Genomic DNA, 27,861 nt, shown 5'->3' with positions numbered 1-27,861 from the left:
ACTGCCAGCTCTGCTCTCAGGGTCTTTGTGGCTGCGGATGCATGAGGTGTGCCACAGCGGGACTAGACACAGTGCCAGCTCTGCTCCAAGGGTCTCTGCATCTGCGCATGAATGCAGGGTGCCATGGTGGGACGGGACACAGTGCCAGCCCCGCTCCAAGGGTCTTTGTGTCTGTGGATGTATGAGGGGTGCCATGGCAGGACTGGACGCGGCTTCAGCTCTGCTCCGAGGGTCTTTGCGGATGAACGCAGGGTACTACAGTGGGACCGGACATGGCACCAGCTCTGCTCTCAGGGTCTCTGCAGATGAATGCAGAGTGCCACAGCAGGACCAGACATGGTGCCAGCGTTGCTCCAGGGGTCTTTGTGTCTGTGGATGTATGAGGGGTGCCACGGCAGGACCAGACACAGCGCCAGCTCTGCTCTGAGGGTCTCTGCGGATGAGTGCGGGGTGCCACAGCAGACTGGACACAGCGCCAGCTCTGCTCTGAGGGTCTCTGCGGATGAGTGCGGGGTGCCACAGCAGACTGGACACAGCGCCAGCTCTGCTCTGAGGGTCTCTGCGGATGAGTGCGGGGTGCCACAGCAGACTGGACACAGCGCCAGTTCTGCTCTGAGGGTCTCTGCGGATGAGTGCGGGGTGCCACAGCAGACTGGACACAGCGCCAGCTCTGCTCTGAGGGTCTCTGCGGATGAGTGCGGGGTGCAACAGCAGACTGGACACAGCGCCAGCTCTGCTCTGAGGGTCTTTGCGGATGAGTGCGGGGTGCCACGGCAGGACCGGACGCAGTGCCAGCTCTGCTCTGAGAGTCTCTGCGGATGTGTGCGGGGTGCCACAGCAGGACCGGATGCAACGCCAGCTCTGCTCTGAGTGTCTTTGCATCTGCGGATGAGCGCAGGGTGCCATGATGGGACCGGATGCAGTGCCAGCTTGTTCCGAGGGTCTTTGTGTCTGTGCATGTATGAGGGGTGCCACGGCAGGACCAGACACAGCGCCAGCTCTGCTCTGAGGGTCTCTGCGGATGAACGTGTGGTACCAAGGCAGGAACGGAGGCAGCGCCAGCTCTGCTCTCAGGGTCTTTGTGGATGAACATGGGGTGCCACAGCAGGACCAGAGGCAGTGCCAACTCTGCTTTCAGGGTCTTTGTGTCCGTGGATGCATGAGGGGTGCCACAGCAGGACCGGACGCAGCGCCAGCTCTGCTCAGAGGGTCTCTGCGGATGTGTGCGGGGTGCCACAGCAGGACCGGATGCAGCGCCAGCTCTGCTCTGAGTGTCTTTGCATCTGCGGATGAGTGCAGGGTGCCACGATGGGACCGGATGCAGTGCCAGCTTGTTCCGAGGGTCTTTGTGTCTGTGCATGTATGAGGGGTGCCACGGCAGGACCAGACACAGTGCCAGCTCTGCTCTGAGGGTCTCTGCGGATGAACGTGGGGTACCATGGCGGGACCTGATGCGGTGCCAGCTCTGCTCTGAGGGTCTCTGCAGATGAACGTGTGGTACCAAGGCAGGAACGGAGGCAGCGCCAGCTCTGCTCTCAGGGTCTTTGCGGATGAACATGGGGTGCCACAGCAGGACCAGAGGCAGTGCCAACTCTGCTCTCAGGGTCTTTGTGTCCGTGGATGCATGAGGGGTGCCGCAGCAGGACCGGACGCAGCGCCAGCTCTGCTCGGAGGGTCTCTGCGGATGAACAGGGGGTGCCACAGCGGGACGGGACGCGGCGCCAGCTCCGCTCGGAGGTCTCGGTGCCTGCGGCTGCGGGGGCCCTGGCCGTAGAGGGCCGGGGCGGCGCGCTGCGCTGCGCCCGGGGGCTCCGTCGGGCAAACTTTGGAAGGGCGGCGCGAGGGAGGGCGGCGCGGGGAGGGCGGGAGAGAGGGAGGGAGGCGGGAGGAGGGGGCTGCGCCTCGCCGGCTCCCCGTGACTGCCTCCCTCTCTCCCTGGCAGCGGCTGGGAGCTGCCGTGGCCCTCGGCGGAGGAGGCAGCGGCGGTGGCCGCGCCGGGGAGCGCTCGCGGGGCGGCGGCGGCCCCTGCCATGCAGCTGCCGTGCCGGGGCTGGACGCTGGCGCTGCTCGCGCTGCTCGTGGGCTTCCTCCTCCTCGCCGACATCTCGGAGCTGGAGCGGGAGCTCGGGTACGTCGGGCGCGGCGGGCGGGCGGGACGGCTCCTTTGTGCGCGGCGCGGCGCGGCGCGGCGCTCCCCGGGGTGCCCGTCCGCCCCGGCGAGCAAGGTGGCTCTCCAGGGTCCCTCGCGACCCTCGGCATCGGTGACACCGAGGACCCGCCGGGCGAGGGAGGGCTGGCCGGGGGATGCCCGGGGTCCCCTGGCTGGCAGAAGGGAGCTGGCATACTCCGCCGTCTTTGATTCGACCGACTCCAATAGTTGGGCAAATTCTTGTTGGCGAGCTTTTGGGCACCAGCGAGCTTCGTGGGGCTGGGGGAAGCGTCCGTGTGGCACCTGAGGGTGGGAGGAGGCGTCTGGGTCTGGGTCTGGGTCAAGGGAGCTCCTTGGAGACGCCGGCTTGGTGGCAGGACTCTGCCTCGGGCAGCTCCAGGTTGCCAGGGCCCGTCGTTCCCGTGCGGTCACGCTGCGGTGAGTTTGGTGCTCCCGGTCCAGTGCTTCGGAGACGCGGTTGCACCCGTTAGGATCCGTGCAAAGACGTCGGAGGTTGGTCTGGCGGTTGTCCGCGGATTGGAAGCACTCGGGGCAGAGGCCTCCTTGCATTGCATGTTTGTGTGGTGGTCGGTAAAGGTGCCTTAGTCCCTGAAAGGGCTACCGAGCCACCGTTACAGTCCAACGGCAGCCAGCAGCGGTATCTTTCAGGGCTAAGGCATGTTGGGCGGGAGGGCAGTGGAGGGAAGCTGCCTTTGCTGCGCCTTTCTGTCTCCAGGCCTCTGTGACTCCAGCATCTTTGGCAAACAGTGACTTAAAAAGGCAAGAGAGAGCGGCTGTGAGCGTACACAACAGGAGGAGAGAAAGAGACGGTCCAAGTTTCCTGAGAGCTCTCAGTACGTCTGTAAGGGAACAGTTACTCGCACAGAGACGGCTGTAAGCTAGAGATCTCGTTTTCAAATGCCCCCGCACACTAATTCAGGAAGGGTGGTTTGCCTCCATCCTCTGTTATCAATCCACCACCTGCTCAGCTGTCTTGGCGAGTTGAAATGAAAGTCAAGAGTCAGCCACAGCATCCCAAGGGACCGGGTTTCAGGGCAGGTGCTGCTCACTTCTTGTCATCCCTTGGCTTAGAAATACTCCTCAAAGTATTTTCAGGAGAACAGCTTTGCCCACTCCCACACCCACCCTCACCCCAGCCTGTGAGTTGGACGCTGGGTCAGCACAGCCTGCTTGGAAGAGGGTGGCTTGTATGAGCAGGAGAGGGGAGAACATATTTGTTTCACCCACGAACACTTGGAAATCTTGAACAACCCGGTTAAAAAAAGAAGAAGGAATGTTGATTAAATGCAAAGTGAAAGGTATGGTGTTACTGACAAGAGGACCGAGAAAAAACCGTGCTGTTTCTCAGGGTAGTAAGTCTTCAGTGTTGTAGGTAAGGAGAGAGTGCAAAGAAGAGAGAGGGCTGTGGTCGCGGGAGTCTGAGATGTTTCAGGGGCAGAGAGTTGTTTCGTTTAACTCTTAAGTTGTCCTTCTTGATGCCCTGGCTATTCAGGAGCAAGGTGTGGCAAAGAGGGAGACAGAGCCACAGCAAACCTCAAGAGCTGGGTTATAATCCTTCAGCCCTCCTCCCTTTTCAGCTTGGTCTACCCCCACTTTTCTGTTATGTCAGTGAGAGCTGTGATTTTTACAGTATAGCTGTGCCTGCACTGGAGATTGTACCACTTCAACTAGACCAGGGTCATTATAGCGGGACAACTTTAGAGGGTAGGCAGCTGCAGTCATGTCTCCGTCTGGTGCTTGCCTTTGTGAGGTGCTGATATTCCCAATGCCATTAGTACCTTGTTTTCAATCACCTGGTTCAAGGCCTGGAACTTTTTATCCGGCTTGAATCTTCCTTTCTGCCACTCCCTTTGTGTTGGGTCCATTGTGTCCGGATACAATAGCAGCCAGGTTCCCTTGTAAGGGAAGGGGAAAGACATAGCAAAATTGTGGTCATTTTCTGATTTGCCACAACTGGTGAAGGAGAATAGGGAATGGGATATAATCGCCTTGTCCCTCTGCCTCTCGCTGTAACACAAGGAACAGGACTCTGCTACTGGTAGAAAAAATGTTGCCGGCTAGCAAGAGTAAAATCTGGCTCTGTGTTTTAAGTCTAAAGGGAACCTTTCTTTGTTATATGTACACACAGTGTCTGGCAAGATCTCTCCCGCCCTGATTATGAGTAAAAAGGGAGCCTGTAACTTGCTGTCACCAGGTGGCTTCTTCTCAAAGAAACATGTGAGCCATGTTGATGTGCACTTGACACTTATTAGCGAGTCAGACTTAACGTGTATGGAGATCTCATTTTCACTGCTAGACCAAAGAGCGTAACTCTCCACTCTGTCCAGTGAATAGTAATACCGAGGCTTCCTGGCCAGACTTCATATGACTCAAAGCCTCAGGGGTCCCAATGAGTCTCTCAGCTCCTCGATGAGCGCATCCAGTAACGCCAGCTGAAAGCAGTCTTCAAGGAGACTGTGACCTCTCTTTGCTGACATGCAGCTCACCACTCCCAGCCATACCTCCTGGCCATGGGGCCAGAAAGCCATCCTTGATGAGGTCCTGGAAGCTGTAGCAACTTCAGCACACAGCAGCCGTCCACTGTAAGAGTGAAGCATCTTTCCAGGATGACTAACCACATCTGCCCTGGATGGTTTAACTCCTGATTGTGCTTTAAAGCCCTAGGTACCCTGAGATCCAGTTACTCATCTTTCTCCTTATATTATGCTACTCAAATGTGGCTGCTGCCAGCATCTGCCACTAAGCTTTTCAATATACAGCAGTAGAGTTGAGCTCCCCCCAAGCATCCAGCCAAGCCCTAACATGGCCAGTTGCAGAATCTGTTCAGCTTCTGAGTTCAACCTGAGCATTGCTTTAGGATTTCCCCTTGATTTGGTTTCCTGTTTGAAATGCTAAGGCAGATGGAACAAGGAGCTGCATTTAAGGTCAATTGTGATGACCTGAAGGTTTGTGCTATGTCCTGATTGCAAAGTACTTTGGTTACAACCCTTCTACACAGAAATCTCTCACGGCAGGCCATGGAGCACGGGTGCTCTGCTGAGCTATTCCAGGCCATCTAGTTTGCTCTTCTCTCTCAGTAGTGATTCTCCCTGCTTTGATACCCTTGTGGGATAAATAACATTGAATTGTGTCCAGGTCTTTTGGGGTGGAGGGGGTTGCAAATGATTTTTTTTCACCAAATTAAACTAAAATGCAAAACCTGCTCATGCCACTCTCTGAATCCTGTGTGACTCGGTATCTGCCTTTGCTGTGCTTCACTGATGCAAATCCAACCATAAATTAATAAGTGAATTAGTAGAATTTAGGCATAGCTACTTCACTTGAAAAGGTAACCAGTTGCAGGACTAAGCCAGCGTCAGACAATCTGAGGTGGAACAAGTAAAGACTAATATTATACCTGCGTGCATGTATATGCAGTGAGATGAAGGTGTGTGCTGTCTCATTACCTGAAACATTGCTAAAACAAGAGTTATAATGGTTACTGAGTCAAGCCTCACTGGTGTTATGTTTGGATGTATGAGGATCTGAAACCTGACACTTCACAGGTCCATGAGATGCCTCCCTTTTATCCATCTATCTGAGTTGGATAGACAGATAGTTTTAGGAAGAGCTGTAGAGTTAAGTTCCTGGCATCCAGCTCACCAGGTGATGAGTGCTCAGCAGAGACAGAGAAGAGTGAGATTGAGAGAGAGAAAAAGATAACCATAAGAACAGTTAACTTTGTTGCATCGAGGACCACTTTCTCATCCTCTGACTATTTCAAAGCAGGGACAAAGCATGAGTTGCATAGCTCTCATTTCTGTGAATGAAAATGGGTCCCAGTGTGTTGACTTTCTGATATGACATGTAAGGATCTCCTCCCTTTGCCTTCTTCTGGATGACCTCCCCCATCCTTCTATTTTTACATTTTGCCATGACAGCATTTTGATGTAATTAGCTCTGTTAAGGAATAGGGGTCTGGTTTCTGCAGACTCAGTGTCATGGCTTCTGTGTCTTCAGGTTACACTGGCGATGAGACAAACACTTCTATTTGATGGGGCACAAGACTCAGGGCCAAATTCTACTCCCATTTACACCAGAGTAACCTCGATTAACTTCCCCGACATCAATCTCAGGCAGGTCTGGCCGTGTCTGCACTGAAAAAGTCAAGGCATTCTCCTACCCTGGGTGTAGTGCTAGCATATCTGCATCCGTGCTAGCAATAGGTGGGAGTGATAGCATAGTCCAGAATTGAGCATTTTTATTACCAAGCCTTCTAGACACGTCCTAAGGTAAAATAAAACATCCGTGGTCTGTTTGCACAGGCAGTCGGCAGCATCCCTGGAATTCAGCCCTGTACCTTGAGGAAGAATAAAACTCAGAGCTCTAAATATAACTTCTGACATGGAGGAAGTTTTTAACACCGAGGCTGCCAAGCTTTGACAATGTGAACGAGTGTGATTTAAAACATTTATAAGTGAGATTTCAAATGTCTCATCAAGTCGCATCGCAAGATCCCTCATTCCAGCAGAGGAACACTTTTGAAAACTGCCTCTGAATTAATCCCTAAAGAGGGAATCTCACTTCCCAGGAGTTGGCAAGTCTGCCTAATGGCCACTATTCGTCCTAACTGTGGTCTTTTTCACACTCTGCAGCAAAAACCTCAAAGGCAGCTGTTGAAACATCATGGGGGACAATCTGCAAATATCAAATGTCCTGACTCATTCCAGTGTGTTGTGAAAAGTGACACTGCTGAAAAAAAAATGTCTGCATCTGGGGCTCTGGGAAAAAGGGCATGAAGGGAAGTCATGTCATGCTCCATTTTAAGTAGCTGACTTTGTGGATCGAAAACATGCCTCTGATCCCATTGCTTCTCTCCAGACTCAGGTTTTGTTTCAAAGCTGTGAGTCAGCCTAGTACTTAGGGAAGTGCTGGCCTAATATGAGTGGTGAAAACGGAGCATACTGCAGGCAGGCATTCAACAACTTCCCCACCTGCTGTTCTGCAAATCACCTTCCCTAGCATGACCTTCAACACCCGCTGCTATTCCAGTCCGGTGTACCTCACCTCCCTTCTGATATCATGCTAGTCCAGTCCTGGATCTCCCACCGTTCTGTCAATACAAGTCACTCTTAATGTACAGCACTCCCTGTTATTCTGCTGCTTGGCTTCTCTTGAGTTAGTTGAGCTGAAGTGCAATATGCTGAGATGGAGAACAGGCTCGGACAGACCGAGCTGTTTCAGGCCAGAGACGCAGGTTCAGGTGGAAGCCCAGTTGAATCAAAACTGAACCCCAGTTGAATCATGTGTAGCCAGGCTGGCTGGACACAGAGACTTCACCAGACACAGCTACACTTGAGCATTGTCCTAGACCAAGGCACTGCTGGACATTTTGGGATGGACAAGATGTTCCAGTTCAGAACTGAACCATGCCATTGATTCCTGTAAAGGCCCACATCAAAAAACAAAACAAAAACAGTGAACCATTTTCTCAAGAAAAACAAAAAATAAATCATTGGTTGCAAAACATTTTGCAGAGATGGTTGTATTCTGACAAATATCTGCTGGGTCTATGGCAGGTTTCCATCAGACAGTGTGCCTGTTTCCCAGTCAGGTCACTCACTTGTTCTTCAGCAGCTTGGACTGACAGGTTTACAGCTCCTTGGCAGCTGCTCTGCTCTGCTAATGGAGAGCCAGGGGACTGGAAGCCTTGGGAATCCAGGCTCCAAAGCCCCCAAACTCCCACACCTTTGGCAATGCAGGCTTTGAAGGCCTACATCTCCAGGGTACCACACCAAGCAGACTGGAGCCAGGGCTCCCGGAGCTGGGCAGAAAGGAGACATTCCCTCTCCAAGAACTCTGAAAATGAGGGCCGGGAAGTTGTTCCAAATTATAAGAAGCCATTTCCAAAATGTCAAGATCCTCTGCAAAAAAGATTGCCCAAGCACTGAATATTGGAGGAGGGAAAAGGAGCTTAAACATCTGATCTGAGTTCTGTAGCTCAGACTCCCAGAGAGTTGTGTCACAAGCTCAATAGCCAAGGGGTTGTGCATCCCTGGGAACCGTGAGTCCTTAGGCCTCACCTATGCTTGAGTGATTTGCCAGCAGAGCTTGGAGTGGGCTCACATTCAGAGGTCCTCTGTTGCAATAGAGATTTTCTTTCTGCCAGCCTAGCTGCACCCGGCTTGCCCAAGTGAAAGAAGGCTTCCATAGCTAGCAGGAAGCCTTTGCAAGTCACCATCGTCCCTTCAGCAGTTGGTGCCTTCCTAGTGTGAATGTCACTGTCTGAAGCAGTGAAGCCGTGTGGAGCACACCGATACGTGTGTGCTATAGAGACTCAGCCGTGGCAGGCGTTTTAAGTCAGCAGAAGCAGGTAGAAAAGACCTAAGACCCACCCACAGTTTTGCCTTGCGACTTCGCTTCTTTTCGGTCAGCATCAGCAAATCAAGTGAGCTTGGGCCGTGCATTTGCACCCATCTTGCAGCAGGGCAGTGTTGAAGTTAGTGCCTGTCTCTGAAACGCACGTCTCACTGTGAACAGATGTCAGGCTCATTGCATGCTGTTGTCAGTGGCTGTGAGGACACAGGAGTATGTTGTGTGTCCATATGCGGGGTGGGGTGAGGTGGGGGTATACTTCCAGCTGCATCTATCTATACTTGTTTTCTGCGAGTGGGCTGTTAGCTCAACTCTCAAAAAGTCATTTGGTCACAATGACATTTACTGGCCTTGAGCGTCCTTCTTGGTCTTTGCCTGCAACCGCTTCAGGATGCCCGCAGTTGCTTGTGCTTTTCCATCCAGAGAGGTTTTCCCAGACTGGTTGTCTTCTATACTGGGCCTCCATCACCCCGAATTGCACTTTCATCTCAACACAAGGCATATTCAGGCCCTGCCAAGCTAATCCCCATCCTTAGCAGATCATGGTGTGTGCTAATATATCAGCACTGCTGGCTCCCGCCAGCCGCTTCCTGCCTCTGGTACTATCCTTTTTGGGCACACCCGTAAAACAAGGATAATAAAATATATCTACCTCATAGGAGGGTTGTGAAACTTAATTAGCGTCTGTTAATCACTTGATATCCTCAGATATAATTGTGCTGCTAAGCATCTTCCCTGTGAGGCTCTCTCTTAAATTCAGTTTAACAATTCCCTTGGTAGGCTATGTAGCCCTTTTTTACTCTGTTTTCCAGAGGGGAGAAACTATGGGGCACAAGGTCATTTAGGAAATACCTAGCAGATCCAGAGCCACTAGAAATGGGAGAAGACTAAAAAAAAATATTGAAGTGTGTTTCAATTTTTCAGGCAATTTGGCTTGACTTTTTTTTGGCCTTTTTGTATGTGTTTATGTGTTTGTTTCCTATGAATATTTTGGTGAATAGGCTTATTGGCAGGGATGCCTGCAAAACTGTGAATTTTAAGTGGATTTTGTAGCTTGTCCATGGGAAACACATTTGGAATTTGCGATCCTGCAAATTTGGACCAAGAAACTGCCTCTGGAGTTACACTCATCCAAATATGCCATGTGGCCCACTTGTCCAATCAAAGCAGTTTGCATTTTGCATATCAAAACCACCCAGCGAACAGCTTGTGAATAAGAGGAAAGCCAAGAATTATTCCCAGAAACTCTTGAGTGAAGTAGTTCAGAAAATGAGTAAATTTGAGGGGGGAAAAAAAGACAGTTCACAGGCAATCTGTGAAAAAAAAAATCTTCAAATAAATATTTCATCCAGCCAGAAAGTCTGGATCTGAACTACAAGGAAATCTTTCCTCCCCATCCTCTTGTATGTGAATTAATATTACTTTACATTTGTATGCAGACCTGTTTGACCTACCTAATACCTTCCATAGCACAGATTCTGCTCAGTTGTCTCAAAGCAAGAGGAAAGCTCATTGTAATACATATGGATCATATAAAGCTATCCCACACACATGCTACTTGGTCACTGGAAAACATTTCCAAGCAGGAACTCAGCCATGTGAATGAAATTGGGAAGCAAGTTAATATGCTGTGAGGCCATAAGATCAAACAGGCTTACCTAGATTACTAAAACAATATAGTCCAAGCAGCCAAGTTGCATTAGGAAGGCATTTAAAAATCAATGCCTGTCTGTGCAACCTTCACAGAGGTTGGACTTTGATTACTGAGGTGAGAGATTTAAAAGTGTAGATCAGGTAAAATAAAATGGGCTGGCTTTTTCTGATGGTTCCACCTAATTAGTGTCTGTCATCTCTTAGTCTTGTCTGCTTCCGAGGCTGGTGAAGTGGAGTGACCTACAGATATTGCCCTGCCCGTGTTGTTAATTATAATGCAATATTCCTTGGAAAAATCTTATGTCAGGACCACCATGTCTGAGCGGTAGGTTTGCTTGGAGGGTAGATACTGTGGGGCTGGCGACTCCATGCTGCATGCAGCCTTTAACTATGCACTGAAAAGGGGGAGATATTGGGAAAGCCGGACCATGAGGAAGAAAAGGCACAGCAGAAGTTGTGGAGGAGAGTCCCTCAGAGTGCCCTATGCCAGCTGGCTGCCTGCAGCAGTTACTGTGACAAGCCTTGCACCTGTCCTTAGGTTAGGTATCTGGGGTCTGTGTGGCAATGCAACAGCTTCACCAGGACCCCAATTGAGATGCCAGCAAGCTGAGGACATAAGGTCTCGAGTTCCCCTGCTAATTCTCTGCTGTCCAGAGAGGCTCCCAAACTACTTCTGATGCCCTCAGGCTGGAGAGGGAAGCAGGAAGATACCCGTGCGGTTCCACTGCAGGTGTTTGGTGCCTGCAGCGCTCCCATGGCGCGCGCTCATGTATCAGCACTGCATTTCATGTGTCCCCAAGGTTATGAACTTCCAAGAAAAGTCTGGCATGCACATGTGCATGTGTCTGGGCATGTGTGTGCAGGGGGAGAGGGGGAGGGAGCTAGCAAGAAATCTTTGTAGTCGGGGCCCTTGTTTGTTTTTCTCCTGCTGTTACTCTCATGTCAGGTCATTAACCAGCAAGCGCTGGAAATAGAGCTCCGCTCAAGTAGCTTGGGGTGATCATCTGCCATGGAGCACATTTTGCATTCCCGCTTGAATGAATGCAGCTTTGTCTTTAGGTATCAGTTCTTCCGCTGACCCCATAGACTCATTCTCACCAAATCAGCATCTTCTCAGCTTGACACAGCTGTTGTTGGAGATGCAGCGAAGAAGCATGCATGCGTGTGTGCATGCATGCATGTGTGAGTGCATATGTAATTCTGCCCATACTTCAATGGTACCTTTCATCAAAGCAGTTTACAAACTATTAAGGAATTACACCTGTCTCTGTCCCTTAGATTCTGTTATTCCTAACTTACAGTTAGCACAGCCGAGGCATGGAGCAAACTCACCCAAAACTGACCAGCAAGTCAAGAGCCAGGAATAGAAGTCTGGAGGCCTGCCTGTCAGGCTGGTGCTCTAACCACTGCTGAAACGCCATCGCCTCTGGGCTCTGATTGCTGTTTCAGAGTGCACAGCAATGCTGCAATCAGGATAAGGACCAGATAAATACCACATCCAATCAAAACTGCAGGCGAACTCAGGGGGGCTGAATGTCATTACCCTAACTGGTATCTGGACAGGACACTGCGAGTAAAGCTGGAGCTGAGCGCTAATGGGATTTTCTGCTGTGCAGAAAGATTTGGGAAACTTTCTCATGATGTAGCAAAACGGGGAAAAAAGCAGCTTGGCAGGTGTTTCTGGAGTGGCTGCCTGGTTCTCCAGCTGCTCAACAGACAGCCAGGGGGATGGACAGACCACCTGCCTGCCCTCCAGAAAGGCAACCTGAGAAGCCAGTCATCTGCACCAACCCTGATGCTGACCAGGGGGTGAACTGGTTGCATGAGGGGGCCTGGAGAGCCCTGAGTCCCAGAAGGATCTAGTTCTTCATGAATTTGCCAGGTGAGTAAGGGCACTTGGGGACCCCTCAGAGACTTCAAAGAAAAATGCCTGTAAAAGCTGATCTGAGCATTAGCTGTGTCAGGGGGCTGCTGTGCCCCAAGCAGATGCCCCTGGCACAGTGCTACCGACAGTACTGGCAGGTCTTTACTTAGAGGCTCAGAGACAGGGGCTTGCTAGACAGCAGGCGCATCTACACCAGACACTGTACTATGCAGTGGAGCTAATTACTGCATAGTAAGCATCACTGTTTACATGTGATGATCCTTACTGCACAGTAATTTCCTCTACTCTGCAGTTAAATTGCTACCGGGTGCCCAGCTGGGATCTCACTGTTAGCTGCCCCACCGGTGGGTTGGGGCAGGGGGCTGAGACCTGCCCCTCCCCTGTAGCTCTTTCCAAGCCCCTTGCCTCCGATCAGGGAGCCGTGGCCCAGAGCTCCCTGCTGCCGCGGCAGAGGGACATTGTCCCTGCTCGGGCTTCATCAGCAGAGCCCGCTCCAGCAGCAGGCAGCTCCCGGGGACAGGGAGCAAGCTCCTAGTCCCTGCCAGCAGACAGCTGTCACCCCCTGGCCTAGCACCTTGCGGGGAGCCTGGTTGCTGCAGGGGGGCGGGAGCAGACATGCTGCCAGGATCACCATATCTGCTCTCAAATCCTTGCATGTGTAGATGCCTGCCTGGGGTGGGTTTGCTCTAGAATAATTTACTCTAGAGCAAAGCCAGCCCACAGCATTTGCATGTGTACACATGCCCAGCAAATGCATCTGGACTTCAGTTTTACATCTTATCCAGCAGCGCAGGCCCCTGAAACTCCTGGCTGGGCCTTGGATTCATTGCTGGGGGCTTGGCACCTTGGCAGAGCACGTTGCCAAGGAGGTTTGAAACCTGCCTCCTTCCTGCCAGAATCTTATCTAAATCGACACATTCCTGTGGAACCGTTTGACTCTGACAATTATTTCAACAGAAAATGCACTCTGTGACAATTTCCAGCCACCCCTCGTTAAAGCACCTGTTGGCCTGGCATGATCAAAGGGAAGGAGTTATGGTTTAACCAAGGGGGGTAAGAAGCTGCTTAGTTGTAAAACACTAGCACTGTCCAGGAATACCCATAAGTATCATTTGGTCCCATTCACACTGCAAAGTTGCCCTGGCTTTAGCTCATGGGATGACTGTATGATAAGCCAATATCCCCAGTACAGTGCTGTTCGCAGCAATAGCAGGACCATACAAAGGTTCACGGGATTGCCAATGATAGCACACATATCTGGACTTCAGCTTTTATGTTTAATCTATTAGCACAGGCCCTTTAACCCCTAGCTGGGGCTTGGATTCAGTTGTGGCCCATGGGAGAGGCACAGTCAGCCCTGTCACTTGTGCCCCTTAAAGATGATCTGGATTTAAAAAATATGCTGTAGTATGTAGGGACCAACCCTGGCCCAACCATAGGGCCTGGACCAATTCCTAATGTCTCCTTGTGTAGCCTAGAGATTGTGGGCAACCACTTATTCAGGCAGCAGTGTTTCCCTCGGCCCTTAATCCAGCCCCTATCTGTCTTACCGTGAGTGCAAGGGAAAGCAAATACTGGATGGACGGCTCCTTCAGGGGAGAAGCATTTGTAAAGATGCATGGATAGCACACTAATCGAGACAGCTCCCGCACCCTGCAGTGCACCCCATTAAAACAGATGCTTAGTAAATGCCAATAAGCTCTGGAATGAAGTGGCTCTGCCATTCCCCGGATGCGCCAAGGAATGAAATAGCACATTGATTCTCCAAACTGTCAAAGGCATGAAGAAGCTGTTATGAGAGGAATCATTTTAGCCTGAGAATACACGGTCTCTTTGGGATGTAGGAGGCTGTATAACATGGCACATTGCAAAGCAGCATTTCCAAACAGAGGTGCTCCCAGGGTTTAAATGGGGTGGGCAAACTTCCAGCTCCCTCAAACATTTGCTCCAGGCTCAGAACGCTTTTCTGGACGTCCACAGAAGTCCAGTCTTTTCTTCTCCATTTCTTCCCTTTCTGGGTCCAAAGTATCCGCTCTCTGTGTATGATTGTAGAAGCTCAGGCTGTGTCCAAATTGCCTCTGGAGTGAGCCCAGAAGCACTGCTGAGCACTAAGTCCCATCCACTTCCAAGAACTGAGCAGTGCAGAGGGCTTAGGCATAGCGCCCTGAACCACCTGTGCACAGAGCAGGTGCCTGAAGGACTTATTTCTAGGCTGTGCCCCTGGGTTTGTTTCAAAGGCAGTGTAGACCCACCCCCAGCAAAACAACTGTCATGAAAAATAAGTCTCGCAATGTCTCAACATTCCTGGGGGAAAAATCTTTTTTTTTCTTTTTTTCGCATGGGTTTGGTACTTTTGGTGATCATCCTCATCTCTGGGCATGGGAAACAGTATGCCAGAGATAAAAGAATGAACACTGGGATTCCAGTACAGGTGGGCACTAAATTATTGCCCATCAGTTGGAGTTGTGTGCTTGATTCCTGGGTGCCCCTTTGAAAGTACTGGCCCCAAGCAGGAATGAGCTCCACTGTCAGCTCTCTGCAGATGGGACACTCGTGCTAGTGTTTTTTAATGTAACCATCTTCATGATGGTCCTGATGCGAAGGGGTGGTTTGGCAGGCCATACAGGTAGCCCTGGTCTCTGAACTTGGTCAGTGCAGAGCAGCCTGTAGTGGTGTGGGCTGAACAAGCCCAAAGACGAGGGAAGTATAAAGATGTTTTAAAGCCACCTTTGCTCCCCACCCCTGCCTGGGTAAGAGTATCAGACCTGTTACTAGAAGTCTGAGACTGCTCTGACATGGTTAATAAAAATGGCTTTTATCAGACTTTTTGGACTTCATACAAGGAGGTCAGTCTTCACTAGTGGCTTAGGCACAGCGGGGCAACACTAATCAGGGGCATGAGAGACCCCCTGCCAGATGCCAGGACACTGCTGTTTTGGACGGGCGTAATGCAACTGTTGTAGCGGCTGCCGAGTCGGAATCTCTCCAGACCGGGGTCTCTTGACTATTGAACAATGCTCTGGCAAGAGGAGCTGGGTTTATAAATAATGCATTTCCTTTGTCTTGCAGGAATTCTGGAGGCAGAGGTACAATCAGATCAGCTGTGAACAGCTTACATAGCAAATCTAATAGGTTTGTAAATTAGATTTTGTGTTCATTTGTTTTTGCTGTAAGGCAGCTATTAATCTGCTTCTCTTCTTTGCTGGCTAGTGCCCTTATTTAGCAAATGTATCTGTTTCTTTTCACTTCTGCTTTGCATTTTTTTAATAGTTTCCCTTTCTATCTCGATGCAATAATCATTTGCAAATAACCATGGATCTGCAAGTTGTGGTGATTAAGAGAATGAGAAGAAAAGTTACTTATTGTGAAAGATAAGTCCACTGAGTTGCCACTTTTGCAGTTTGCCACTGTGGTGTTTAAAAAGAAAAAGATGTCTTGCTGTGAGTTCAGACTCTCGTTGTCTTTCATCATAATGTCATTCATCATGTCGTTCCGTGGCCTCGCTGTCTCACTCGATGACATTGTGACATTTCCAAGCACATTCCAGGCAATCATAACCACACCATCGTATACACACAATTGCACAGTTGTACTTAGTGACATCATTTGGTGATGCCATGACATCAGTCTGTGATGATGCCGGAACACATAAGCAAAATAAAAAAAGCATAAAGTGCACAAGAAAAGCCACAGTTACTACCAGACAGGATTTCTTTAACCAGTTACATTTGTGGGGTTTTTTTACATCTTGAGTATTTGTCTCACAGGACATCAGATTATGTGGCCAGGTGAGAGGTTTCTGTCAGGCTTTGTTGGCATTCTCTGGAGCTGCTGCTTGGATGCTTGCATTTACACACACCAAGACAATAGCGAATGGGATTTAGAAATACAATCAGCTTCCTTCACTAAATATTAAGTAGACAGGCACCCAAAATATCCTCAGCTGTGCCTAGGACTTCCATCAGTCTTCCTGTATGGAAAGCAAGGCAGCCTCCCACATCAGCAGTTGCCTGTCAACAGGACAGGTACAGAGCCACGCCATCCCTGGAGGGACAGGATCGTGCTGTGAGATCTGTGTGCATGCCCAAGGTGTTCTGCCACAGAAACACCAGCTGCCACATCTGTCTGTCAGGACAGCTTTGCTTGGTTTAATCTTAAGTATCCCTTTCTAATTGCACCCTCTGTCTCCTAGTTATGTCCCCTAAGTAGCTGTTCTCCCTGCTGGCTGTTCACATGCTCTGGATAGACCAAGTTATTTGCAAACTGTCTTCCAGCCCAAATTGGCTTTTTGCACTTAGGAGGGACATTCCCCTTAACTGGTAGCAAATACTCTGGCTGTGAATTTTTCAGAGCTCTCTGAAGTGTGAAGGCTTTTTTTTTTTTTGGCCTGCATGCACATGCCCTGCTTCTTGATGAGACACTCGCTTATTCTCTTTGGAGGGAGGCTTGTTGTAATACAATATTCAGAAGCTCCCATAATGTATGCCATTTGATGTAAATGGCACTGAAATGCTAGGACCTTTGTTTGCTTCCAGGGTTTCCCAATGAGCATCATCAGAGCTGCAATACCAGGACACTGGACTGCTCCTTGATACTCCTGGATCAGTCATTTCCTTGTCTGGGGCAGTAACAGGCAGTGTATGCAATGAAATCCCTGTGTTCTCTGCAGCAAGAAACACATATTATCAAAGTGCTCGCCCCCTGCTTTTCATAACAGGGCTTTTATAAGTGGTACCAAATCCTGCTTGCAGCGTCCAGGATCTCAGCTAAATTCATTTCTTGCTTTGGAGTGAAGTAAAGGTCATGGGTTTCTGATGAGGCTTTAACCCACTCGGGGAGTTTGACAGGTGGATTTGGGTTGTCATTTGGGAGGCTGTTATGCCTCTGCATGCGTAGCTGGTTGTGTCTGCGCATGCTGTCTGCAGGCAGAATCCCTGAGCCAGTCTGTCTGAGCTCCTAGGAGAATCTGCTCATTTGGTTTGTGAGCACCTGCATGTGTGCAAATCTGTGTACTTGTGTACACAGATGAGTGTCTGTGTCTGTAAACATCGGTGTGCTTTGTATACTTGTCTATAAGTGTATGTCTGGGAGAGAGGGCAAAGAAATAAAGGCATCAACTTTCCTCCCCTGGTTAGGCAGTAAGGACAGTTTTGCTTTTCTAAAGAAGTTTGAATCCCAGCCGCCACAGCAGAAGCCAAGTGATTAGAGATGCCATCGGGATGCTAACTGATCATGTCTCTCCCTCTCTCTGTCTTTCTTCTCTAGAGCTGAAGTAGTAATAAATGGTTCTTCGTCTCCAGCTGTTGTTGACAGAAGTAATGAAAGCATTAAGCACAACATTAAACCAGCCTCATCCAAATGGAGACACAACCAGACACTCTCTTTGAAGATCAGGTACTAGTAATTACCTATAGGACAAGAGACAGATTTGGTCCTCTCCAGTGCAAGCTGGCAAATTGCCTCTGTATATCATCTAAAGAAGTCAAGAAAGAAATAAAATGTTTATCTCCTGCTGAGCTAGACTTCATATCTGTAAGCAATCACTTGGAAATGAATTCCCAGCTCAACCAGCTGGCCTCACACTAACAAAGCGAGACACGCTTGAGCTTCCATTTTTCCATGCCATGCAGGGACCGGGGCATGCTGTGGATCTGTGATGTCGAGTCGCACACAAAAGATGGGAAATGTCTTGCCTTATGCTGTGACCTTTACTGGCTGAGAGTAGAGCAGCGATGAGGGGTTTACTGAGGGCTGTCTCCAGAGGGTGGGCAGGCAGGGGGAAGATGCATACAATCAGATGGGGAGGCCTTGAACAGTGTGCACTGCAATTGCTTTCATTTTCACGCAGGGGGTTTCAGCTTTCAGCCATTTGAGCATCTCCTGAAGGTCATCACTCAGCAGTGAGCATGGCCCATCAGCAGCTAGGTTGTGGAGCTTGGACAGGCAGGGGGTGTTTAGCTGTCATAGGTCATGTAATGAGCCATCCCTACCGCTGACATGAGCTGCTTGTTTTCTTTCCTTTCTCCAGGAAGCACATCTTGAAGTTCCTGGATGCAGAGAAGGACATCTCGGTGCTGAAGGGGACCCTGAAGCCTGGGGATGTGATTCACTATGTCTTTGACAGAGACAGCACCATGAACGTCTCCCAGAACCTCTACGAGCTGCTGCCACGGACTTCTCCCCTGAAGGGCAAGCACTTCCGGACCTGTGCCATCGTGGGCAACTCGGGGATCCTGCTAAACAGCGGCTGTGGGAGGGAGATTGATGCACACAGCTTTGTAATAAGGTAGGCCTGATTTCCTGGGTCAAACTGTAAGTCAGTCTAGCTCCAAATCCTGTCTTGTGCAGGGACAGTGCATGGGATGCTGAGAGGGAGCATGAACAGGTGGGGTCCAAAATCTTCCACCCCATGCTTCTCTCCTATTCCAGCTTCCACAGTGCATTCTCCAACTGCAGTTTGCACACACACATGTGCACGCGTGCACACACACACACACACACACACACACACGCACATGCTTCATCCATACAAGCATCCCTCTTATCCAAAGCTCCCACCCGTTATAATCCTCACACGTGCCCACGCTTCTACAGTCACACACAGCAACTTCTCACGCCCACATTGTTCACATCCTACCATACACTTGTATCCCCAGCCCCTGCAGATGAACCCAGTACACACACACACCACCCACAGCCCAATGCACTCTTTACTTCATACACTCCTACAACTCTGCATCCTTTTCACACCCTACCACTCACTTTCTCAAGCACACTACACCACTTCACAACTTGACAAGGAAGTATAGAAATACCCCAGTGGCACACACACCACCCACTACATGCATATAAAGACTCTCCTGTACACATGCGCGGAAACGTACATAGTTTGTATACAACCTCTTTTCCCTGCTGGTGCCTATACGCAAGGCATGGGTGAACCGGGTGGCCACCTTGGGCCCAGACAGAAAGGGGGCCTGAAAATGGTAATTTTTTTCCATTGTCCAATTATTATTATCTTTATCTCTGGTGAAGCGGGGCCTGATACTAAAAGTTCGCCTGGGGCCTCCAGGAGTCTAGGTACGGTGCTGCCTTTACACCCCCACAACACCCTAATCTAATCCTGTCATACATACACCTGCATCACACCCAAATACACACTCTTCTACCCCTACAGTCACATGTACACAAGTATCCACACACACACACTGTCCTTACACAAACACACTCCCCCCCCACACACACACTTTCTTCACACAAGTGCAATAATTGCCAGCAGCATGCTTTAGGGAGCCAGCAGAAAAAAGGAAGATGCCCACTGTTTGATCCTCACGGCCCATACAGTTGTAGTGGCTGAGGAGCTGTGACAAGTCTGCAGATGATTTGTGCCTGTGCCGATGTTTGCTTTCTGGCCAGTCTATTACGGAGACAGCCCAATCTGTCAGTGGCTTACAAAGCGATTCTACATGTGACATGGAAATGAAGATAACACCACCTCTGCCCTCTGGACAACACATCCAATCCAGCCTTCCTGGCTGTCAGACGGGGATCGAGTTTGGAGGGAACATTCCCTGGGTAGCTCGCTCCGTGGCTTGAAATGGAGCAAAGCCTATTCAGAGCACAAAGGCTGGCACGGTCATAGCAAGGGTTGGGGCCACTGAAGAGAGCCCAAGTCCACATTTACATTAGAAACGTGTGCAAAGGCAGCAGTGTTGGGTCAGGGAACAGCTTTTTGCAGCGTTTCTCCGTTGTTTCAGAGGTCTAATGTAGATGCAGTTACACTGGGGAAAGCATATAGGCTGTAGCAGCAAGATCACTTCTCTGCCAGTGTAAGGTGTATCTCCACTGGGAGGCTGAGCATGGATAACTGTCCCACTAGACTGGTGAGCTGCTTCTAGTGTAGCTAGGCCCTGCTAGGGCTGTTTCTGGGCTCAGAGACTGCCAAGTCTTTGGATTTGAGCTCCTTTATTTGAGTAAGCAGTGTTGTGACTAAAGTAAGGGTCTGGCAGTCAGGACTCCTTGGTGCTGTCTCTTGGAGGAGGGAAGAGTTCTTAAAGAAATCGCATCAGCAGTCTGTGCCACGGTGCCATTCTCCATCAGAGGAGATGGTGAGAGGCCTTGATTCATAGATTCATAGATGATTCATAGATGCTAGGGTCAGAAGGGACCTCAATAGATCATCGAGTCTGACCCCCTGCATAAGCAGGAAAGAGTGCTGGGTCTAGATGATCCCAGCTCGATGCATATCCAATATGATATGATATTGATATGGGAGGCACGGTAAGGATCCAATCCATCAGTGTTCAACAGGTGCAGGAAGACCCTAAAGCTGAAAGGTGCTATCAAAACACAAGCAGTCAGCAGAGCCAAGGCACCCTATGTTTTTCAGTGTGATGCCAGTAGCCTAGCATCCTCCTAATTTCCTGTGGGTATCCATCAGCTGCTCACGCTCCAGTCTGCCAGCACCAGGGTATGAGCTGGGTCAGTAAAATCATCTGTCACTCGGTCAAAACAAATAAATAGGATAACCAAGCGTGACTTGAATGCTGTCTGTGGAAAGAGCAGGAACCAACAGGGAAAGGGTTGGTTCTGTTTCCAGCATGCGGCAAACGTATCTCATCGCTTCAGAACCTCAGTCCCTAGACTCCTGCTGTGATATATAAGCTGGAGTCCTGGACAGAGAGAATGAAAGGCATGTTCAAGGAAGGAGCAAGTGGGAGAATTCCTCAGCGTGCGTCTGTGTGCATCTTCTGACAGGAGACACCAATTAAAATGCAGAGAGAGATGGCTGCAGGCCGCTGTTCCCAAACGGCCCAGCCCTGGGGAGGCCACAAGCATTGATAGCCCTGGCATCCACCTTCTGCTAATATCATTACCGTTGCTGGTGCCACAGGGTCTGCTGTGCAGCAGGGAGTCACCAGGAGAGGAAGGGACTCGATAGCATTACTCCAGCAGGGCTAGAATGAAGGGCTGCGGGTGTCGAAGTTGTCGTTTCTGGCTCTCATCGGATGTTTCTAGCCCTTCCAATTATAGCAGCTCCCTGCACACTACAGCACAGTCAGTTTTCCAGAGTGGTTAGCTGAAGGTATCACAGAGCAGCAGCTCCACGTGGATGCACTTGTACTTATGCACGGCACGCCGTGTTCTCAATTAGAGTCAGCTTTGGCAGGGGAGTTTGTGCTACAAGACTCCAGCCTTGGTCTACACTGACCTACAGCCACCACAGCTTTCCTAAGGCTATGTTACTAGCTGTTTGCCACTCCCAGCAGACACTTGTCCTCATGCTAGCTTGCCAGTTTCTTGTGCACTTCCCAGCTCACCTGGAGTGCACAGAGCAGTGAGGGAGGTTAGGGGTGTACTGTCTTCTCCTCCTACCTTGTGATATTCAGAATGTACATCAGACCTTTGCTCTAGTGAGGGTTTCCCTATGCTGGAAGCACTGCTGTAGTTCATATCTGCCATAGTGACAGAGATGTTACCAGGTCCTTTCTGCACAGCGCACATGGGAGATGTATGTCTGTACAAACCCATGCTTGCAACAAAAATACACACCCTGAGATATTTATGGGCATGCACACAGAGGCATGCACACAGAGACAAACGTGCCAGCAGATACACACACACGTGTTAGGACATGCATAAACAGATGTCTATGTATACATTGATTCATTCACCCAGGTATGTGAATGTGCACGCACAGTTTGTGCAGTTGTGTTTGCCCACACACACAAGTGCATATGCATACAGGCTCAGACATGCTTGACTCTGCACGCAAGTACACTGAACAGCCCCCAAATACATGCATGAACACATGCTTTTTCTTGAATTTCCTGTACCCATAGTGGTCTTTCTTTATTAAAGCAGGATCTTTGATGTAAATGCTTTATAACATCTCAGCACTGTGCGCTCTGGGATGGTGATCCTCAGCCCACTAGTGACCATGAAGGTGCTGTGGGGAGCCCAGAGAGGGGAATGATAGATCCTGGATGATAGATCTATTAATAGCTCTTGAACAGAAGGGTTGGAGCTGTTTCCTGTGGCATCTCTAAACCAATAGTGGCAGATGTGGGGGGTAATGAATAGAGGATAAATCATGCTAGCTATATCTGGTTCTGCTCTCCCTCTAAAGCTTCCACCCCTGTCCTGAAATACTGGACTAGACGGACCATTAGTCTGACCCAGTGTGGCACTGACGGTCTGATACAGGGGGAAGGAGGGCAGTTAGCTGACTCCGCAGCATTGTGCTGGGAGTCTGTGCTGCCCTGCACGTACCGCTTCCTGAACGAGAAGCGACAGGGCTGCCTTATTGCAGGAGAGCGCTACACTAGCATGCATTACATTAACAACTAAGGGAGAGAGCACACCAGGGCTAGCCCACATAACTGCATGGTGTTGCAGTCCACTGACATAACACTGCACTGAAGCTGCTGCACAGCTATATATGGATTATGTGGATCGGTGTGGGCTGCCGGATCAAAAAGAGTTGAGGACCACGGCTCTAAGGTTTGTACAGACAAAACCATTGCCGCACTGCTGTTGTTAGAAGAGGGGACTGGCCACGATTCAGCAGAATCCACTGTGGCGGCACTGTCTGTTTTCTCCTAATCCACAGGAAGTGAAGCTAAACCCCCATGATGTACCTCCTGTTCCATTCCAGGGGGAGGTTCATTTACTCTGGGGTGGTAGTGGATAGACAAAATAATTACACTGGATCAGCTGGTGCAGGGTCTGAAGCAGTAAGACCCTCCCCACCACCTTTAAAAATGTTGTAACTGTGTATCTGTCCATGCCTTAGAGGAGCAGGAAGCTGGCGGTGTGTACCAAAACAAGATGCTGAATGTGTACTTCATAAATGAAGTTTTAAGACACACGAACAACAAATGGAAGGTACCCAAGAGCCATTGGATAGGCACGTACAGGTCATTTCCCTACTAGGCTCCAGATAGATCAGTGTCTAGGGGACTGGTAATAGGCACAGAGCGTCTGTCTTCACAGTATCAGTGGCAGTAGTGGTTGAAAGGCATTTTGGGTAGAGCAATCAATAGACATTGTCAATAGGTCAGAGCCTTCTTTACAGCACTGATATGCTGCAGTTGAGAAATGTTCACAACTCCTCATAGCAACCCTGGGATGGCATCAGAAGGCAGGGGACACTATCCAAGTAACTTGCCCAAGGTCACAGAGTGAGTCAGTGGCAGAACCAGGAATCAAACACCCCATCATACTGCATGGTCCGTCCAACCCCTCTGCCTTCCTGTGCTGATTCATAGAAATCTGCAGAGAGGTCAAAGAGTGAACGAGCCCCAGAGGCTGAGCCACCTTCCAGGGGGTCCCGATTGCAGCACATCAGCAGAGGGCTGTGGGGAAGCAGGTGTCCTGTACCTAAGCAGAGCTAGGACTGGCAGCCCAGCACTTTTCACCAGCCCTCGTACTCACTGACAAGCTCACCTATCATTTGCCACTCCCCTTCCTTCACAAGCACTATAAAGCTCTACCTAGTGTTTCTACTTGCAGGTGTAACCTGGCTCCTGTCCAGGAGTATGCCCAGGATGTGGGGCTGAAGACAGACTTGGTGACCATGAATCCTTCAGTCATCCAGCGTGCCTTCGAGGACCTGGTGAATGACACGTGGAGAGAGAAGCTGCTGCAGCGCCTGCAAAGCCTCAATGGCAGCATCCTCTGGATCCCAGCATTCATGGCCAAGGGGGGCAAGGAGCGTGTGGAGTGGGTCAACGAGCTCATTCTGAAACACCACATCGACGTCCGCACTGCCTACCCTTCGCTGCGCCTGCTGCATGCCGTCAGAGGGTGAGAGCTCCTGCCTTCAATGGGCCAAAGGGATTGCTTCCCCCCCAACCCCACCCCCGGGAAGCAGGGCTTTAGGAACTTGTGTTTGGGTCTCTTCTATGCTCGGTTTGTTGCTGTGGGGTACACTCATGGGCATCCTAGTAGCCAGTGTCTCATGAACCACTAGAGCAGGAGAGCAGTGCTTTGGGCGAAGGGGACCTGAAGACTCTTCAGACCACAAGGAAGGTCTTTGCAGTGGGTAGTCCTTTGCTTCACTTGAAAACTGGGGTCTCCTACCTTGGTCCCATGGTCAGAAGTGTTTCTAGCACAGAAAACAATCCTTGCCCCCAGTTTTCCCAGTCCTGTAGACCATCATTACTTTGTTGGCTGGATTTCAGACCTGTGTAACTTCCATGCCAGTTGTTTGGCGTAGTCATGGTTTTCCTGTAATTAATCTGTTCTTCAGTTGACTTAGCTAGTGATTAAGGTTGTCACTCCTTCGATGTTGTGCCAAGGTCACAGCCACAGCCCTCTGGAAGTAGGCTGGATGTGCAGACTGGAGATGAGTTATAGGTCCTCTCAAGTCACCCAGATCTGTGAGGATGGAAGGTTGTGACCGCGTGATGGCTATTTGGTAGTGGTCCAAGGGAAATCTCTTCAGTAGTTTCAACCCATGTGTTAGGGCATATGCAAAGCTCATCAACGTGACAGGCAACTTTGCTGCTGTTCTTAAGTGACAGATACAGAGTTTGATGGCCACTACCTTTCTCTTCTTCTGCCTGTGGCTAAGTCAGGGTGAGCTCCTGTGAGAGGAGCCTCTGTTGTGCCTTCCCTGTGAACAGAAAGACTTTGGGGCTCTGAATCCAGTTCTTTTCTTCAGTGTTAACAATGCAGATTCTTTCTCCTGTTTTATTTCCGTCTTATTTTTGTATATGTCCCTCCCCCTAGAAGCACTGGTGGCCTGGCTGTAATAAAAGGGTTTATGCTGCATGTGGGGGCCACACTTCTGTGATAAGATCTCCTGTGGGTCTCATGACAGGAAGGATGTCTAGCCCTGGTATCTGGTGACATAGCACTGAGGGTTCCTCCTTTAAGCCTCCTGGGATTACAGGCTCAAAGGATGTAAGCCACATTTCCCTTTTGTAAGGGACCTCCCATGAAACATGATGGTTTTATCATGCACTAAGCCATCATTACACATAGATGTAAGATCATCACGTTGCAGTAATGCTGAGGACTTCTAACCAGCCTGCCAGCTGGGCTTGGAAGACATGGGCACAGCTATGAAATTCAGGACAGTCCTGTGGGCATGGGTCTGGGTGGTGACCTTTTGACAGGACAGAAATGTCAAGTTCTGCCAGTATGAAAAGATCACAATGTGTGGCCCATACAAATATGTCAGCAAAGCCCCCAGTGGAGAATCCATTATTTTGGGGAAATGGTGTGACTCCAGCTGCAACAGATTTCCTTCTGTTGTCAGACAGTGCCTGACAGCAGGGGGTTGTCTTAGTCTTGGCAACAGCAGTCTTCATAGGGCAGACATGGCCAGAGACAGCTGTGCTAGGATGGAAGGAATAGAGGAGCAGATGTCACTTGGAAGTTTCTACGCTGTGGCTAGAGAGCTCAGGTTCACTACTGACCCCACTCATCCACGCTTGCTCCTTGTGTTGACCCTGGAAATGAGGCAGCAAGGGAGTCCGGGGGCTCAAGACCTAGGTTTCCATCATGCTCAAGAGCAGTGTCTTGGGGTATCGCCAGGGTACTCTCATTGCCTTATTCCCTGGGTTGAGCAATGTGGGTTGGCAGGTCTTAGTCCTTCAATAGCGGAGGTGGGTACTCTGACCCAGTGATGTAGATGTGGCCTCTGTGTCACTAAAGCCTGGAAAAGTGAGAATTTGCCATGCATCTTGGGTGTAATCTGGGTCAGGTGAGTAGCGGGTGAGCTGCTAGGGAAACTTAGTGCCAGGGTGATGCTTTCTCATGCGGCAGAGGGTGAGAATGGGGGTATCCATGGTACAAGTGCTTGGCTGACCCCTGGTCACTCTGTATAGACAGAGAGGATATAAGCTGGCACAGCTGCAGCCCCTGCCTGGCAAGACCCTTGCACCTGCCCTTTCCCCCTACCCACTTCACACCCCTGCTTTGATCCTGCTTTGTGAGTCTTCCTCACCTTGCCCTTCTTCCTCCCCTGCTTCCCAAGCTAGTGGTTTTCTGTTCCCTCATATCTGATTGGAGCTGTCTATAACCCTAGTCTGTCCCCAGGACGTAACTCTCAGTGCCAAGGGTGCCCTCAGAGCAACCTCTGGTAACAGAAAGGGGCTAGTTTTTATCAGGACAGAACCAGGGATCAATTAATGAGAGACCACACCAGGTGTGTGACTTCACAAGGCCACTTGAACAGGCGGCAGCCTTCCCAGAGCGAAGCAAAGAGCCTTTTCCCCCTGTTCAGATATATCCTGGTCCTGCTGTGTAGCCAGAGCTACCACAGGTGTGGCTACAACTGGGCTTAAAATCACTCCTGCTTTCTCCTGGTGAGGCAGCTGCATTGGAGGGTTGTTGAGGCACTGAAGGACTAGCTGGCTTGTGACTTGCTTTCAGGTAAAGAGTGGGAGGGAAGTGATCCCTTGAAACACAGGAGGGGGGAAGAAAATAACCCAAACCTTGAGCTATTTCCAGCTGTAATTGACTTACTTTCATCTGTCAAAATAGAATTAAGCTGCTGTAATAAGTCATTTAAATCAACAGGCTACTAATCCTGTGATTGCTCTGCTTCCCTTTGCCAGAAACTTCCCACGGCGGGAGGGATTTGCAAGGGCCCGGCTGGGCTTCCTGAAGGGAGGGGAGCAGGGAGGAGACCCCATGGGTCTGTCTGGTGATGGATTTTCTCCCCACTGACTGCTGGTACTTCACCGGGCTCTGCAGGACTGCAGCCAGGAGCCCACATGATGGGGCACTGGCAAAACAGTCATCCTGTCAAGCTAGACTGGAGGCCTGTGCCACAGACAAAAGCCTTGACAGGGACTGATTGATAGTGTGCTCCCCCACAAGCCTCCCAACATAAGCCAGATGCAGTGTGGGCAGGAGGAGTAGCCTGGGTCTGCAGAGTGCAGCCACGCGAGAGGAGGAGCTGGCAATCCGGAGGAAGTAAGGGGATGTAGGAGCAGCAAGGGGAGAAGCAAGGGAACCCCTGGCACTGGCAAGGGCAGGCCAGGCTCTATCGCTTGGAGCAATGGAGGACACGTTGGTGCAGTGCCTTTCTGTTCTTGACCCCTGCTTCCTCTCTGCAGAGCTTCCTCCTTCAAGAGGAGGTTGGATATACATCTAGCTGGGGTCATCTAGACCCAGCACGCTTTCCTGCCTATGCAGGGGGTCGGACTCAATGATCTATTGAGGACCCTTCCAACCCTAACATCTATGAATCTATGAGCTTGGTTCAATAGAGAGGGACAGTGCAGACTCTATGGGGTTCCCCTGGGAAGGAGAAGGACAGGGTGGGAAGGGAGGTCCCTCACCCAGGCTTCTAACTGCATGCTGTGGCTATCAGTGCCAATCAGACCAGCTATCTGGTGCAGTGCCTAGTGACACCATCCAAATCCAGGAAGGCCATACCAAGGGGTGCTGCCTGGTGCTGCCATGAGTGCTCAAGGTGGCCATGGCTCTGGGGCTTTGGAGCCTTGAAAAGTGATTTTGGTACATGTTGAAGGGACAAAGCTTGTAGATCCCTGTTGGCCTCCCCTGCAGCGAGGCACTGGGATGCCACTGACAGTTGCACCCTCAGGTGGGTTCAGGTGGCACAGTGGGTCAGACCTCCACTGGGGGTGTCTTTTTCATTAAAGTGCCGTGTGCCCAGTGATGGAAGAGGAACAGAAGGACAGTCCCTGGCACTTCCATTGATGAGGCATGGCTGGGATGAGTATGGCAGAGATGAGACAAGCCATGTCGAGCCAGCAGCTGCTCCTGAACAGAGTAAATTCAATTACAGCTCCAATGTCAGCTCTAGTTCACCAAGAAG

The 27,861-nt window shown here is 50.3% G+C and overlaps 1 protein-coding gene across 2 annotated transcripts in view; it reads left to right on the top strand.

Moving 5' to 3' along the window:
- The first annotated feature begins 1,926 nt into the window (after positions 1-1,926).
- Positions 1,927-27,861, top strand: part of ST8SIA2 (ST8 alpha-N-acetyl-neuraminide alpha-2,8-sialyltransferase 2) — a 37,635-nt gene continuing 11,700 nt past the window's right edge. Inside the window, exons 1-5 of one of the 2 annotated variants that reach the window (XM_006273737.4) lie at positions 1,928-2,128; positions 15,132-15,194; positions 17,328-17,456; positions 18,091-18,348; positions 23,577-23,870. In XM_006273737.4, coding sequence (XP_006273799.1) covers positions 2,031-2,128; positions 15,132-15,194; positions 17,328-17,456; positions 18,091-18,348; positions 23,577-23,870 — 842 coding nt within the window. In that variant the 5' untranslated portion in view covers positions 1,928-2,030. Of the gene's footprint in view, positions 2,129-15,131; positions 15,195-17,327; positions 17,457-18,090; positions 18,349-23,576; positions 23,871-27,861 lie in introns of both variants that reach the window. The other variant, XM_019477875.2, reaches the window with a different exon arrangement.

The sequence above is a fragment of the Alligator mississippiensis genome, chromosome 11, assembly GCF_030867095.1.
Source record: "Alligator mississippiensis isolate rAllMis1 chromosome 11, rAllMis1, whole genome shotgun sequence".
In the NCBI taxonomy this organism is placed as follows: Eukaryota; Metazoa; Chordata; order Crocodylia; family Alligatoridae; genus Alligator; species Alligator mississippiensis.
This window is presented reverse-complemented; position numbering and strand designations above follow the sequence as displayed.